At 43.6% G+C, this 15,552-nt stretch overlaps 1 protein-coding gene across 3 annotated transcripts in view; it reads left to right on the top strand.

The window, feature by feature from the left end:
- Positions 1-15,552, top strand: part of kmt2a (lysine (K)-specific methyltransferase 2A) — a 150,574-nt gene that overhangs the window by 55,486 nt on the left and 79,536 nt on the right. For all 3 annotated transcript variants that reach the window (XM_041174477.1, XM_041174478.1, XM_041174476.1), the window contains exon 4: positions 7,159-7,336. In XM_041174477.1, the coding sequence (XP_041030411.1) occupies positions 7,159-7,336 (178 nt within the window). The remainder of the gene's footprint in view (positions 1-7,158; positions 7,337-15,552) is intronic.

Here is a 15,552-nt window from a genome sequence, read left to right as displayed (position 1 = left end):
GAGCATTGTGGATGGCAAGTTTAGAGAAGTGGTCACACTGCAGATGAAGGGACTTGAGGAAGGAAGGGAATCGGCGACCACCAGGCAGTCCAAGGCAGGTAGTTCAGGAGTCCCCTGGGATCCCGCTCATAAATCAGTATTCCATTTTGAAGGCTGATGAGGATGCTGGTTCCTCCAGGGAGTGCGGACAGAGCCAAGCTTCTGGCACCACAAACAGCCTGTCTGTACAGGAGGGGAGGAAGAGCAATAGTAATAGGGGATTCTGTAGTCAGGGGAACAGATAGGCACTACTGTGGCCGTCAACGTGACTCCAGGATGGTATATTGCCTCCCTGGTGCCAGGGTCCGGGATGTCACTTAATGGCTGCATGGCATCCTGAAGGGGTAGGGTGATAAGGCAGAGTCATGGTACATGTTGGTACCGATGACATAGGTAGAAAGAGGGATGAGGTCTTGCATCAAGAATTCAGGGAGTTAGGAAGTAGACTAAAAAGCAAGACCTCTCGGGTTGTAATCTCTGGATTACTCCCAGTGCCATGTGGTAGCGAGCTCAGAAATAGGAGAATAGTGCAGATGAATACGTGGCTTAAGAGTTGGTGCAGGAGGGAGGGTTTTAGATTCCTGATTCACTGGGACCGTTTCTGGGGAAGGTGGAACCTGTACAAGCGGGACGGTCTACATCTGAACCAGAGCGGGACTAACATCCTTGCGGGCAGGTTTGCTAGTGCTGTTGGGAGGAGTTTAAACTAATTTGGCAGGGGGAGGGGGGCCAGAATGTTAGCAGAATAGGGACACATCATAATACAGTAAAACAATCAAGTCAGAGGGAGTACAGCTGCAATAAGCGTCAAGGGAGTATGGCAAGGCTGGGAGGCCTCTACTTTAATGCCAGGAGTATTACAGGTAAAATGGATGAGTTAAGGGTGAGGATTGACATGTGGAATTGTGATATAGTAGCCATCACTGAGATGTGATTGAGGGAAGGGCATGATTGGCAGCTCAACATTCCGGGATATAGAATCTTCAGGCGAGACAGGGGAGGGGGTAAAAGAGGAGGAAGTGTTGCACTATTAGTCAAGGAGTGAGTTACTGCAGGAAGGAGAGTTGATATCTTGGAGGGGGCATCGAATGAAGCTTTGTGGGTAGAGCTTAGGAATAAAAAAGGGGCAACCACATTATTAGGTGTTTATTATAGACGCCCAGATAGTCAGTGGGAAATTGAGGAGCAAATATGTTCACAATTTGTGGAGGTGTGTAAAAACAAAAACAATAGGGTAATTATATTAGGTGATTTCAACTTTCCCAACATTAATTGGGATAGACAGTGTTAAGGTCTTGGATGGAGTGGATTTCTTGAAATGTGTACAGGAGAACTTTTTAGGTCAATATGTAGAGGGTCCAACAAGGGACGGTGCATTGCTGGACCTAATTCTGGGGAATGAAGCTGAACAGGTGGCTGAGGTAGTGGTGGGCAAGCATTTTAGTGATAGCGACCGCAACATGGTACAGTTTAAGTTTGTTATGGATAAAGAAATCGACAAGTTGCAAAAAAATGTTTTGGATGGGGGAAAGTGGATTTTAGTAACATAAGGCGGGACCTGACCAAGATAGACTGGGAACAGTTACTTGTGGGGAAATCTACAGAGGAACAATGTGTGTGGGGGTGGGGGGGGCTGTTCAAAAAGGAAATGGGAAGGGTACAGGCTCAACATGTCCCCTCTAGGGTGATAGGAAGGAGTAACAATCCAAGAGAACTATGGATGACCAGAGATATTCAGGACACGACGAGAAGGAAAAGAGAGGCTTTTAGCAGGTACAAGGGAAACAAATCAGCAGAGGCATTAGTGGAGTACAGACAGTGCAGGTTGGAGCTTAAGAAAGCAATTAGGAGAGCAAAGAGGGGAAGGGGATATGAGAAAGCTCTGGCCGGTAAAAGTAGGGAAAATCCCAAGATATTCTATAAGTATATCAATGGGAAGAGGATAACCAGGGAAAGAGTAGGGCCCATTAGGGACCAAGGGGGCAATCTATGGCTGGAGCCAGAGGACATCGCTAGATTGTTGAATGAATACTTCATGTCCGTCTTCACCCAAGAGAATGAGGATGAAGGTATTGAATTCGGCGAGAGAGACTGCGAGGTTCTTAAGCAAATTGATATAGGGAGTGACAAGATATTGGAGGTGTTGGCAGGCTTAAAAGTGGACAGATCTCCAGGTCCGGATGATTTGTATCCCAGACTGCCGAGGGAGGCAAGGGAGGAGATCACAGGATCTCTGACCCAAATTTTTAATTCCTCTCTGGCCATGGGGGAGGTGCCAGAGGACTGGAGAACAGCTAATGTGCTTCTGCTATTTAAGAAGGGTGGTAGAGATAAGCCAGGGAACTACAGGCCAGTGAGTCTCATGTCGTGGTAGGGAAACTATTGGAGAAAGTTCTGAAGGAGAGTATCTATCTCCACTTGGAGAGGCAAGGTTTGATCAGGGATAGTCAGTATGGCTTTGTCGGAGGAAGGTCATGCCTAACAAATTTGATTGAATTTTTTGAGGAGGTGACCAGGTGTGTAGATGAGGGTAGTGCAGTTGATGTAATTTATATGGATTTCAGCAAAGCCTTTGACAAGGTCCCACATGGGAGACTTATAAAGAAGGCAAAGGCACATGGGATACAGGGTAATTTGATAAGGTGGATTCAAAATTGGCTTAGTTGTAGGAGGCAGAGGGTGATGACAGAAGGATGCTTTAGTGACTGGAAGCCAGTGTCCAGTGACGTACCACAGAGATCTGTGCTGGGTCCCCTATTATTTGTCATTTATATAAACGACATAGATGACTATGTGGGGGTTAGGATTAGTAAGTTTGCGGATGACACAAAGATTGGCCGGGTGGTTAACAGTGAGGTTTAGTGTCTTGGGCTACAGGAAGATATAGACGGGATGGTCAAATGGGCAGATAAGTGGCAGATGGAATTTAACTCTGAAAAGTATGAGGTAATACACTTTGGAAGGAGTAATTTGACAAAGAAGTATTCAATGAACGGCACGGCACTAGGAAGTTCTGAGGAACAAAGGGACCTCGACGTGTGTGTCCATAGATCTCTGAAGACGGAGGGGCAAGTTAGTGGGGCGGTGATAAAGGCATATGGAACACTTGCCTTTATCAAGCGAGGCATAGATTACAAAAGTAGGGAGGTCATGTTGGAGTTGTATAGAACCTTAGTGAGGCCACAGATGGAGTACCGTGTGCAGTTCTGGTCGCCACATTATAGAAAGGATGTGATTGCACTGGAAGGGGTGCAGAGGAGATTCACCAGGGTGGGATGAAACATTTAAGTTATGAAGAGAGGTTGGATAGACTTGGGTTGTTTTCATTGGAGCAGAGAAGACTGAGGGGCGATCTGATCGAGGTGTACAAGATTACGAGGGGCATGGACAGGATGGATAGGGAGCAGCTGTTCCCCTTAGTTGAAGGGTCAGTCACAAGGGGGCATAAGTTCAAGGTGAGGGGCAGGAGGTTTAGGGGGGATGTGAGGAAAAACTTTTTTACCCAGCGGGTGGTGACGGTCTGGAATGCACTGCCTGGGAGGGTGGTGGAGGTGGGTTGCCTCACATCCTTTAAAAGGTAGCTGAATGAGCACTTGGCATGTCATAACATTCAAGGCTATGGGCCAAGTGCTGGTAAATGGGATTAGGTGGGTAGGTCAGGTGTTTCTCACGTGTCGGTGCGGACTCGATGGGCCGAAGTGCCTTTTCTGCATTGTGATTCTGTGATATCCATTGTTATTGTTAGGTGACCATAACTGCTTCAGGTCAGTCCAAGCAATGCCGTGTGCAGCAGTTAACAGCACTAAGAACTCTGAAAATTTGCTGTTGCCCAGGTTGTACACAATCCATGGCTTCTCCTTAATGCCTACAAGCTTTGAACATTTCACCTGTTCTGTCATGAAAGCTTAGTTATACTCTGCATATTGAGGGACTTCAACCCCAATTATGCAGTTCTAGGCCCCTTTTTTAAGAAGAAACATTAAAGCCATAAAGGACGGATTGTTTAGTATCATTAAGACGGGAAACTGCTTACGAGGAGAGACTTAAGATGCAGGATTTTCACTGGAACAGGGAAGTCTTAGGGAAATTAATGGAAAAATATTTAGAAATTTAGCAAGAGTTTTGTTGAGTATGGTTTTACTTACTTCCACTAGTTGAGGAGTCAGTGATGAATGGCCTTTTATATAAAATTATCATTATAAGAACAAGAAGTTGGGAGAAATTTATTTAGGTAGAGTGCTGTTAGAGCTAGGAATACTTTGCCACAGATTAGCTGAGGCAAAGACCGTTGTGTCTTTTTGGGAGAAATGGATAAATATTTGAACTGGAGGAAAGTTATATTGCTATGGGAAGAGTGCTCAGTAACCAGTTTTCCACCTTGATGATATTAAACTGTACGTTCTCTGTGGCTTTAATATTTCATCTTTTAAAAGGAGCCTCAAACTGCATAATTGGGGTTAATCTCCCTCAATATACAGAGTCTAACTAAGCTTCCATGACAGAACAGGGGGAAATTTCCAAACCTGCAGGCATTAAGGGGAAGCCATGGATTGTGTACAACCTGGGCAATAACCAATTTTCAGAGCTTTTAGTGCTGTTAACTGCTGCACACGGCATTGCTTGGACTGATCTGAAACGATTATGGTTACCTAACAATAACAAGGGGATTAGTTTTAAATTTCTCTAGCACGCATGCAATAGTCATCAGATGGCTTCCCTTGGGATGTAAAATTGAACAGGTCTAGAAGAAAGGTGGCACAGATTGCTCTGGTGGAACTGATAACAGCTTAGTGTTGACTACTTTAGCAATAGCTTAAGAGTAGTTCCTTCACTCTTTTTGTCGGAATCATGTGGATGGCTTTAAGTAAAAATGCGGAAGAAAATTAATAAAATGTGTTGGAGCTATGTGGTGAACTAAATTGATGGACTGAAATATGCTCTTCCGGAGAGTTCAGTCTTATTTTTCCTAGATGGCAAGTTTCTGCTTTCTGTTATGGAGGTGCAAAAGTTTGGGGTCGATGCACTATCCCAAAATATAAGGGGGAAAATCAGAAGGATAGTTGCGCCATGTTGCATTCCCCACCACTTGTTTACAGCACATTGAGCACAAGTATGGTAGCTGCATATAAAAACAAAGAGTGCTGGAAATACTCAACAGACCTGGCAGCATCTGTGGAGAGAGAAACAGTTAATGTTTTAGGCCGACAATCTTTCATTGCACCCTCTCTCCACAGATGCTGTCAGACCTGTTGATTATTTAGAGCATTTCAGACTTCTAGCATCTGCAGTGTTTTGTTTTGCTATGTTAGTCACATAGTTGTGCTTTTCCCGCCACCTGGACTTCATTTGTTGTTTTGGTGAAAGTCCTCAGGTGCCTCAGCTGTGCTCTCTGGCACTGCCTACCTGAAGCTTACTATCTTTACACTTCAGTTTCCACTTTTTAAAAACGTCCTTAAAATACATTGTTATGATCAAGCTTTTGGCCACCTTTGCTGTTCAAACAAAGCTTGGTATCTGCTTCTTCGTTCCTTTCAGCTGTAAATTTTCTCCCACTCCACCTATTATAAAGTTCCTTGGACTATTTTCTATGTTTTATGTGTTAAACACAATATATGTTAAACACAATATAAATGCAAGTAGATGTTGCCGTCACCCACTGTCTTGGCTGCACTGTACAGAAATATTTAGGAAGAGAATGAGCCTGTGGTTAACAGTACAGGTACAAAAGTCAATAAAGTGTAAATGTCCTATACCAACAAAAAATATATTTCCTGTGTGACAGAGGATTAAGTTCCACGGCTGATGTAATGTGCTCCTTTGCCAGCTAGCTGAAGAGTATTACCAGAAGCATTGATTGCAGTTGAGTCACAAATCCAAAATATTATAAAGAGGTAGTGTTGGTAAAAGATCACAGTGTTGATACACCTTTGCTTACAGTGTCATCAGAATAAACTCATAGTTCAAGTACAGAATGTTAAGTGTACTTATTCATATTTACTCCCATTTTATTGTTTTGAGATGGGATGCAGTATTTTATAAAAGTTTATTTCTGATTTTTTTTTAACCCTTGCACTCATGCACACTTTTCCATGTAACCACAGAGGAAGAATCCTTTGTTCTGTTTTTGGGAGACTTGAATGTAAAGCTAATGTATTGACTGGTTTGATCAAGACTTAATCAACATGTCCTTTGAGTGAACAGTTTCTTAAAATACCAGCAGATTTCAAATTTAACTTTATTTTGAGTGTGTGGAATCCTTCTTTCTCTCTCCTCCTATTTTATACAAGTTACTGCCTGTCAGTGAGGAAGGCGAATTATCTCCATAAGACCATAAGACATAGGAGCAGAAATTAGGCCATTCAGCCGTTCGAGTCTGCTCCACCATTCAACCATGGCTGATAAGTTTTGCAACCCCATTCTCCTGCCTTCTCCCCGTATCCTTTGATCCCCTTACCAATCAAGAACTTTTCTATCTCGTTCTTAAATACACTCAATGACCTGGCCTCCACAGCCTTCTGTGGCTTTTCTCAGCCTCCTGCCGCTATCACTCCTGAGTCAGCTTCTAGGTTGTGATCAGCATTAGCTCAGTTAAAAAAACTACCCCCAATTCAACCCACGGCACTTTCTTGATGAGGAATTGAACCTGTGCCCCTCCACTCAGACACCATACACTGCAGATCCTCATTCGTTTATATGAAAATAATTTTAATATAATTCTGAAGTATTAATGATATTTTATGGGAAACGTGTTAATTAATTCAGCAAATTCAATTAGAATATGCTATTTGGCCAGTTCTCAAGTGTCAATTGTGTAAAGCCTATAGTTGTGTTTTAATAAATGTGTTAATGAGCATATGAACCTAGCTGTTGTGAATTTGTCTGTCCATTATTGCTCTAGAGCTTGAGAGTAGATGATTACTCTGCTGCCATTCTAATATATCATTGCCTGATTAAATACTGTTCAAGGAATATTATATGAACAATACTTGACTCTCAAGAATAAGGTAACTGCTACATATATTTATTGTAGGTAATTAATATCATTAAGGCTTGCAAATGCAATGAATAGAAACCTCAGTCCTTTTTTACTTCTATATCTGAAAATTGATGTGTCCTCAGGGTCAAGAAAGTGATTCTTCAGAAGCGTCAATACGAGGCCCTCGTATAAAGCACGTTTGCAGACGGGCTGCTGTTGCGCTAGGTCGGAAAAGGGCTGTGTTCCCTGACGACATGCCCACCCTGAGTGCCTTGCCATGGGAGGAGCGTGAGAAGATACTGTCTTCAATGGGAAATGACGGTAGGCAAAGCAAACCTAAATGCTCTTGTTTGTTAAAATGGTGAAGTGGGATTTTAGCCGCTGGTAATTTACCTGCGAAATTGTTATGTCAGTTTTTCAGGAGAATAAAGATCCAATTTAAAAAATTCTAAAACCTGGAATCCTGTGTGGAATTCCAAAAATAGGACAAATCTGAAAATTCATTGAGTTTTTTTAACTTGGAGCATTAGTCCAAGGAACACACAGGTTAAATTGAACTATTGATTTTGTAGCTTACACAACATGCTGTGATAGTATTCTCTCTAAATTATACCTGGCTGACCAGATGTAAAAATAAAGCTAACAAGATGTAAATATCCAGGTCACCTCAATGAGTGAAACATTGTCTTGTCTGTGTTGTTTGCGTGTATTTGTCTTGTGAAAAGGTAACTGAAGATTAGGTATAAATTTGGTGACTAAAACGTGGTCCAACTGACCTCTAACCACAACACCATCTCCAGGGCAAGAGTTTAGATGGAACCTGTAAAGATATTCATCTAGAAAACATCCGTATGTTCAAGTATTGCTCATACTGATTGTACAGAAAACACCTACAATAATCATTTTCAGAAAGCCTCAATAATTGTTTTACTTTTACATAAAAAAAAGCCCTGGTTATTCCCTCTTGGGAAGATGTTGCATAACCTTGTGGGAAAGTCTTTGCTTGATCAGCAGTGTGAGTTTGTGATTATGGCAGCCAATGCTTAATTTGCTGATTGATTGCTATAATTGAATTTAATTATCTTTTGATCTTAATAATTGCCCAAGTACAGAGTGGAGAGTATGGAGTGCTGAATACTTAACCAGACAATAGTGAATCAGAATGTGCAGTCGAACTAGTATCAACAGTTTTGTATACAACTCTAGCATATATGCAAAGTAGAAACTGCTTTGCTCTTACAGTTTCAGCCAGAAAGAAATAATTGGAAATGTAACAGCCGTGCCTGGGAGAGTTAGGCAGATGTCAGAGCTGTTTGCAATAGTTTAAAAAAATTAAATATTTAAAATGTTGGGAAGAGAGAACTTCTGCCCTTTCTAAATATTTAAAATGAGGTTTGATGGGTTTACAGAGTGCCCAGAACATTTTGTAAGCCAGTTTCAATCCGTGATTGGGAAGTGCTGTGACTCTGCATCCTCCAAGGAATCTCGTGCTTCACTCAGGAATCAGGTCAGACCCTGAATCCTAATTTACGTTCCTAACTTGGTGTTGTTCTGAAGCTCAGGTCGCTTCTCAACAATACGAAACTGGGAGTAAGAAAGCACCCTAACGTACCATGCCAATGATTGATATGACACATGCCCTAACTGAATATCTTGGTTAAAAATAAAACCTTGATAACATGCCTGTTGGTTTCCTCTTTTATGTCAGTAAAATTTGATCAAGTCATGGGATTGTTGGCTGAGTCTACTACTGTCTTATTGTATAATATGGCTCTTCAGAGGTTGGGACTAATCATGTTGGTTGGAAGAAGTAGACGAAACTTTACCTTGCATCTAACTGTTCAATACCTGATCTAGGAGTGCTTGATGTTGACTGTCTAAAATGGACAATGTTCCAATCTAGTGATTATCCTTCATATTGAGCTCAAAATCCATAAAACATATAATTCTGTATGTAACCAGGAAATTGTTTGGGTTGAATTCCTGAGCGAGTGAGTGTAAATGAGCTGCATTACTGAACAGCTGAAGTTCAAGCACTTCTGGGTGGTTGATTACTTTTCTACTAGTTATAGCTCTGTTTCTTAGTGCTTGGTTTGGCAACTCAACAATATTTTTAAAGAACAATAAAATTGAAAACACTAGTAGGAATGTTTACAAAGCAAACAAAGGATGCATTTTTTGTGATGGTTTATTGTTTAAATGTGGGCTTGATGATAGCTCTTCACAGCACAGTTCTTTGCTCTCAACAGCTTGATTCTAATTTACCCATTGCTCTTTCTTTCAGATCTAGCACCCTGTTTATAGATATTCACAAACTCACATAGCAAATAGGGACGAGCAGGACATTTTCACTCCTGCTAGCGCATCCATCTAGCCAGAACCTGCTGTTCCCCATCACAGTGCCCCCTATTCCTTAAATTATTTCATGGTGAAAGCAGGACTAAATGTACAATTCGCTCCAAGAGCTGCACAGTCCTAGCATGTTTGATTTTAATGTTTGTGGCTCTTTAACCTATATCACAACTCCCATTCACTTGTTTAGGCTCCAAATCCCTTGATAACCTTAACTATCAAAATCCATCAATCTCAGTCTTTGAAATTTCAGTTGCCCCCCCCCAATCCACAACTTCTTAGGGGAGAGTTCCACATTTCCACCACTCTTTATGTGAAAAACGTTTCCTAATTTCACTCATTAAAAAGCCTGACTCTTAATTTTTTTATGTCCCCTTTTCTGGGCTCTCCTCGCCAGAGGAACTGCTTTCTCTCATTATACTATTGAATTTCTTTATCATTTTAATCACCTCAACCAGATCATCCCAAAACTACAAGCCAACTTTATGCATCCTGTTCTCATATTTTATCCCTTTCAGCCCTGATGTCATTCTGGCGGATCTGCCCTGTACCCCTCCAAAGCCTAAATATTTTTACTAAAAGGAAAGTAAAATACTGCAGATGCTAAAAACCTGAAATAGAAACAAGAAATGCTGAAAACTCAGGCATATCTGTGGAGTGAAAATCAGAGTTAACATTTCAGGTCAGTGGCCGTTCTGATAAAAGCTCATTGACTTGAAATGTTAACTCTGCTTCTCTCTCCACAGATGCTGCCAGACCTGCTGAGTATTTCCAGTATTTTATATCTTTACTAAAGTTTGGTGCTCAAAGTTGAACAAAGCTTCCTGGATGGGTTCTGGTCAAGGCTCTGCATCACTGAGATAAAGGTTAATTTTCCAATAGCCTTTTTGATCGCATTTTCTGATTGCAATAGCACAGCAACTACCATGTCCTGAATAATATGCCCCCAGATTGGGGGTGTTCCCCGTGGCACCAAGTATAATATCTGGCGTGATAGCATTGGGCAGCATTTCTGACATCACCATGCTGGTTTGCAATAATATGCTATGCGGGCGGGGCTATAAGTCAAAAACCTGCCCGTGTTATTTAAATGTCAACTTAAAATGTTATTAACATCATTGATGACCCAATTGAGAGCAATAATGAGCCCTGAAGGCAATAACAGGCCTTTAGGGCTAGAATCATGCCATTTGCTTTTTAATGCCCAAGCTTGTTTGAGTGGGTTTGAAAGTTTCAGCTGAGACCAGAATCTCAACTTTGCAGTTAGCACATTAGTGACTGTAAGGAGTGTTCATTCGATTAAGCAGACTATCCATTTTCAGATTATTTGAGTTGGAGGCCTTTCCTGTCACATGGAGGGCTCTTCTGAGTTCTTGATTTTATTTTTTTCCCGGCCATCTCCCAGGGCTGTCAAGTCTCTGAGACAAATGGTCATTGTAGCCTCTGTTGGAGACACAACTTCCAGTGAGGAGGAGGAGGGGAGTGGGAGGAAGAAGGGCACAGGGGAAGCTCAGGGTGCAGTGGTGTTGCATGAAGGGGACAGAGCAGCACCAATCCCCAAGAGTCATGAGGAACTCAGAGAGTCACTGATGATCTTATACAAAGGAATATAGAAAATATGGGGAAGGAGAAGATCATTTGGCCCTCTTGAGCTGCTTCACCATTCAGTACAATCATGGCTGATCCTCTATCTCAACGCCTTACTCCCGCTCTCTCCCCATACCCCTTGATGCCTTTAGAGTCCAGAAATCTATCTATTTCCTTCTTAAATATATTCAGTGACTGTGGTGGAGAATTCCATAGGTTCACCAACCTCTGAGTGAAGAAGTTTCTCCTGATCTCAGTCCTAAATGGTCTACCCCATATCCTAAGGCTGTGACCCCTTGTTCTAGATACCCCCTCCCCAGCCCTGTCAGAATTTAGTGCATTTCAGTGAGATCCCCTCTCATTCTTCTAAACTCCAATGAATATAGGCCTATTCGGCCCAATCTCTCCTCATACAACAACCCTGCCATCCCAGAAATCAGTCTGGTGAACCTTTGCGGCACTCCGTCTATGGCAAATATATCCTTTTTTAGGTAAGAGACCAAAACTGCACACAATGCTCCAGGAGTGGTCTCACCAGGGCCCTGTACAGCTGTAGTAAGACATGCTTACTCCTGTATTCAAGTCCTCTCACAATGAAGGCCAACATTCTGTTTGCCACCTTAACTGCTTGTTGCGCCTACATGCTTGCTTTCAGTGATTGGTGAACAAGGACACCCAGGTCCCTTTATACATCAACATTTCCCAATCAATCAGCAATTTAATAATACTCTGCCATTCTCTTTTTCCAACCAAAGTAGATAACTTTACACTTCTATTTGCCCACTCACTCAACTTGTCTAAATAACCTTGAAGACCTTTAACACCCTCCTTACCAGTCACATTTGATTCCCTCATCCAAATCATTGATATATATTGTGAATAGCTGGAACCCAAGCAGTGGCCCCTGCTGTACCCCACTCGTCACCGCCTGCCACTCCAAAAAAGACCCACTTATTCCTACTCTCTGTTTCCTGTCTGCTAACTAATTCTCAATCCATGCCAATATATTACCTCCAATCCCACGTGCTTTAATTTTACCTCTTATGTGGGACTTTATCAAAGCTACTTCCAGACCTTTTAACCGGCCCTGATTGCTTGGAAGGGTGGCTCATAGGTGACCAGGGTTATCCACTGAAAAGATGGCTAATGACACCTGTGAAGATGTTGCAATGAATACACATGACAATGTTAGAAATGCAAGTTCTTTTAAGAGTAAACCAGGACCAGCTTCAGTGTGAATTGAGAGCAGGTGATGTCCATTGAAGCCTCTACTTAAGAGCTGGGTTTTTCTCTATTGTGTGGGTTTTTCTTCTGGACAGAGACAGGATCCAGAAGGAAAGCGTGGAAACTTGTATTTGTACTGAACTATAGTTTAACAATAAAACAGTTGTGATTCACAGAATACCTTCTGCTGCTTGATTCGGTAAATGGATATCCACCTATTAGATAGCACAGACTATTGAAACCTCTGGCATATTAAGACATCCCTGGTGTCATGACCATGCATGTGATCACGGCCAGCAGAGTGCCCCTCTTTGTGTCTGATGTGGATATTTAGTTACATGTTTGCAGGTGATTTGGTGCAGTGCTACCCCCTCACTTGCAGTTGCAACAGGGAGAGGGGACTTACCTGCTGTCTCCCTTTCCCTGGATGACCGTGATGGGCATGCCTCTCCAGAAAACTCTTGCATGCATACATGCATGCATGCAAGTCTTCAGTCGCCGCGGTAATACTCGAGGACTGTTTCAATGGCTGATGGATGGAAGAGATCTCTCTTTCTCTACCAGCCCCCCCAATCAAAAGTGCCGTAAGAGGAACTTCCAGGTGAAGGCAGCTGCTGCTCATCCTATGTCACAAGGACCGCTGGTCCTCCCTGCCAACTGGTGAGATCCAGCAGCGAGGTGTGCGACCGAGGTCCCAGTTCCCCTGAGCTCAGAGCCAGGGCAATGGTGTACAGGTCAGAGTGCATCCCTACAATTGTGTCTGCGATGCGCTTGGTTTGCCCCATCGGGCCTGTCCATAGAGGAAGATTGCACTCTGAAGAGCAGGTGACCGCAGTGCACATGGCCCGGGTAGAAACCTCCATAGTCCGGACCAGAGCATGCACCTCCTCTGGCATACCTGCCAAATCTTCATGGACCTCGTGCTGGAGATCCAGCATCTGCTGCCACACGGATGACTCCAGAGGCACATCATCCAACTCGGAGTTAGTCTCCGAATCACCCCAGGCACTCCTCTGACTGCCCGAGGTTGCACTGCCATACTCTCCGATAACAGCCCGTGCCCTCACCAGACCCACGTTGGACGCAAAATTCCCTGCTGTTCCAGTATCTTCAATGGCGCTGGGTGCTGAGAGAGGGTGTGAAGCTGCATTCTCTGAGGGCTCTTCCTCCTCTTGAAGAGAGATGGCGGCACAGCTTCTGGCAGAGGTTCAGTGGAAGAGGCTTCTCCTGTAACAGAGATACATCAGTAACAGGCTTATTGGTTTTCAAAGACCTTGTCACATCAGCCCTATCACACGACGCTTATCAACTGTTTCATTGTCCAGCATGAGTGATCAGACTCTACAGATGCAAAGTACCCTTGAATGATCTAGTCAAGTTTCAGATGATGAAGTTTGTCAGGGTTCCACTGTGTGAACTATATTCACCAGCCGCATTGGATAATGCCTACCCTCTGCTGAGCCTCCAGTTGTCCTCTCCCCTTTCCTACCAGCCTGAGTCTTTTGCCATCTCACCAAATCTAGGCCATCCTCCAATCTCGCCTCTGTCTGTATTCCTGGAGGAGTTGGAATCCATTAGCGCCAGCATGTCCTCTTCAGAAGAAATTAGGACTTTTAGGTTCAGAACTCTCGTCTCTACTGGCTCTCTCGCGGGCGTTGTGGGCTCGCTTCTGAAAAGATTTATCAGGGAGCAGTCATCAACAATTCCAGGCAATCTCATGGTGTGCTTCGTGGGATGGCGGGACTGACCTACGAGGAGAGATTGAGTCGATTAGGATTATATTCGCTGGAGTTCAGAAGAATGGAGGGGGGGGGAATCTCGTAGAAACCTATAAAATTCTTACAGAACTAGACAGGGTAGATGCAGGAAGGATGTTCTCGATGGTGGGGGAGTCCAGAACCAGGAGTCAGAGTCTGAGGATACGGGGTTGACCACTTAAGATTGAGATGAGGGGAAATTTCTTCACCCAGAGAGTGGTGAGCCTGTGGAATTCGCTACCACAGGAAGTAGTTGAGGCCAAAACTTTGTATGTTCTCAAGAAGGAGTTAGATATAGCTCTTGGGACGAAAGCGATCAAAGGATATGGGGAGAAAGCAGGGCAGGCTATTGAGTTGGATGATTAACCATGATCACAATGAATGGTGGAGCAGGCTCAAAGGGCAAAATGGCCTACTCCTGCTCCTAGTTTCCATGTTTAACCCATTACAATCTTTGCGTGTGCCAACCTGGAGGCAATGCATATGTGTCATAAGCTCATCCTGGAAACCACCCGCCCAAAACAAGACTATTGCCTCAAATGCACAATGGCATGATCTAGGACACCTGTGTCCTTGTGGAATTATACTGCCTTTGAGGAGCAGCAACATTCAATTACCTCCTGCATTTGCGATTGAGCCTACAGCACACTGGACCCAGATAGTTCATACTAAGGCCATACTCACCCTAGCTGACCTCATCAGGTTATTGAGCCTTTTCTGGTACTGAGACCAAGGCCTTCTCACCACAACCTCACTGCTGACCACTTCGACCTCTACTTACCATACAGCTCGTGTCTGGCTGGGCTCCCTCCTCTTGCCAGGTGTTGGCATAAGCTGCTCACATTGCTCTGATACTGCAGTTAGGAGGGCTTTGAGTGAGTCCTCATTGAATCTAGGGGCATGTTTGGCCCTTCTACTCCGCCTTTCCCTCGTTCTGATGACACAGACGTCTGTGTATGGAAACATGTAACAAATGTACAGTTCCTCCATGCCAAGTAGTGGGAGACTTCTTGATGTTTAAAAAAGATTGCCACCTATGAAGAGTGACAAGGTTTGCAGAGAATAACAAAAAATTAAATGCTCTTCCCTTGCAAGACTAGAAACTGCACAAGTCTTCTATTTTCACAATGATTCAATGAGATTAATCGTCTGCTGGGACTCCTGACACTCTCCTGTGCCGGGGGCCCTTTAAAGTGCTGGCTGTGATCTCGTTTTTGGTCATGAGCTATGATCTCCCTAGATTCCTCTCTCCAGCAGCCACTGGGTGGGATGAAGGCCTCTAACCAACCCCCTTGCCAATAATTGGTGTCAATTTGCGATTTAGAGTTGGACAGCACAGAAATGGGCCCTTCGGCCCATTATGTCCATGTACACCAAGGTCCCTCTGATCCTCTGTACTTCCTAGGGTCCTGCCATTCATTGTGTATTCCCTTGCTGTGTTGGCCCTCCCAAAATGCATCACCCCACACTTCTCAGGATTAAATTCCATTTGCCGCTATTATTGGGTGCACTCCGATGATGGACCCAGAAGCTGGAACGCTGCAGATGTCCGGGTGTGGAGCCCGCCCTTGGCCACTACCATATTATTCAGCCCCATGTTTCATGATTATACCTAAT

This window comes from Carcharodon carcharias, chromosome 25 (genome assembly GCF_017639515.1).
Source record: "Carcharodon carcharias isolate sCarCar2 chromosome 25, sCarCar2.pri, whole genome shotgun sequence".
Taxonomy (NCBI): domain Eukaryota; kingdom Metazoa; phylum Chordata; class Chondrichthyes; order Lamniformes; family Lamnidae; genus Carcharodon; species Carcharodon carcharias.
Note: the sequence above shows the minus strand (reverse complement) of the source record. Positions and strands in the feature narration are given on the sequence as shown.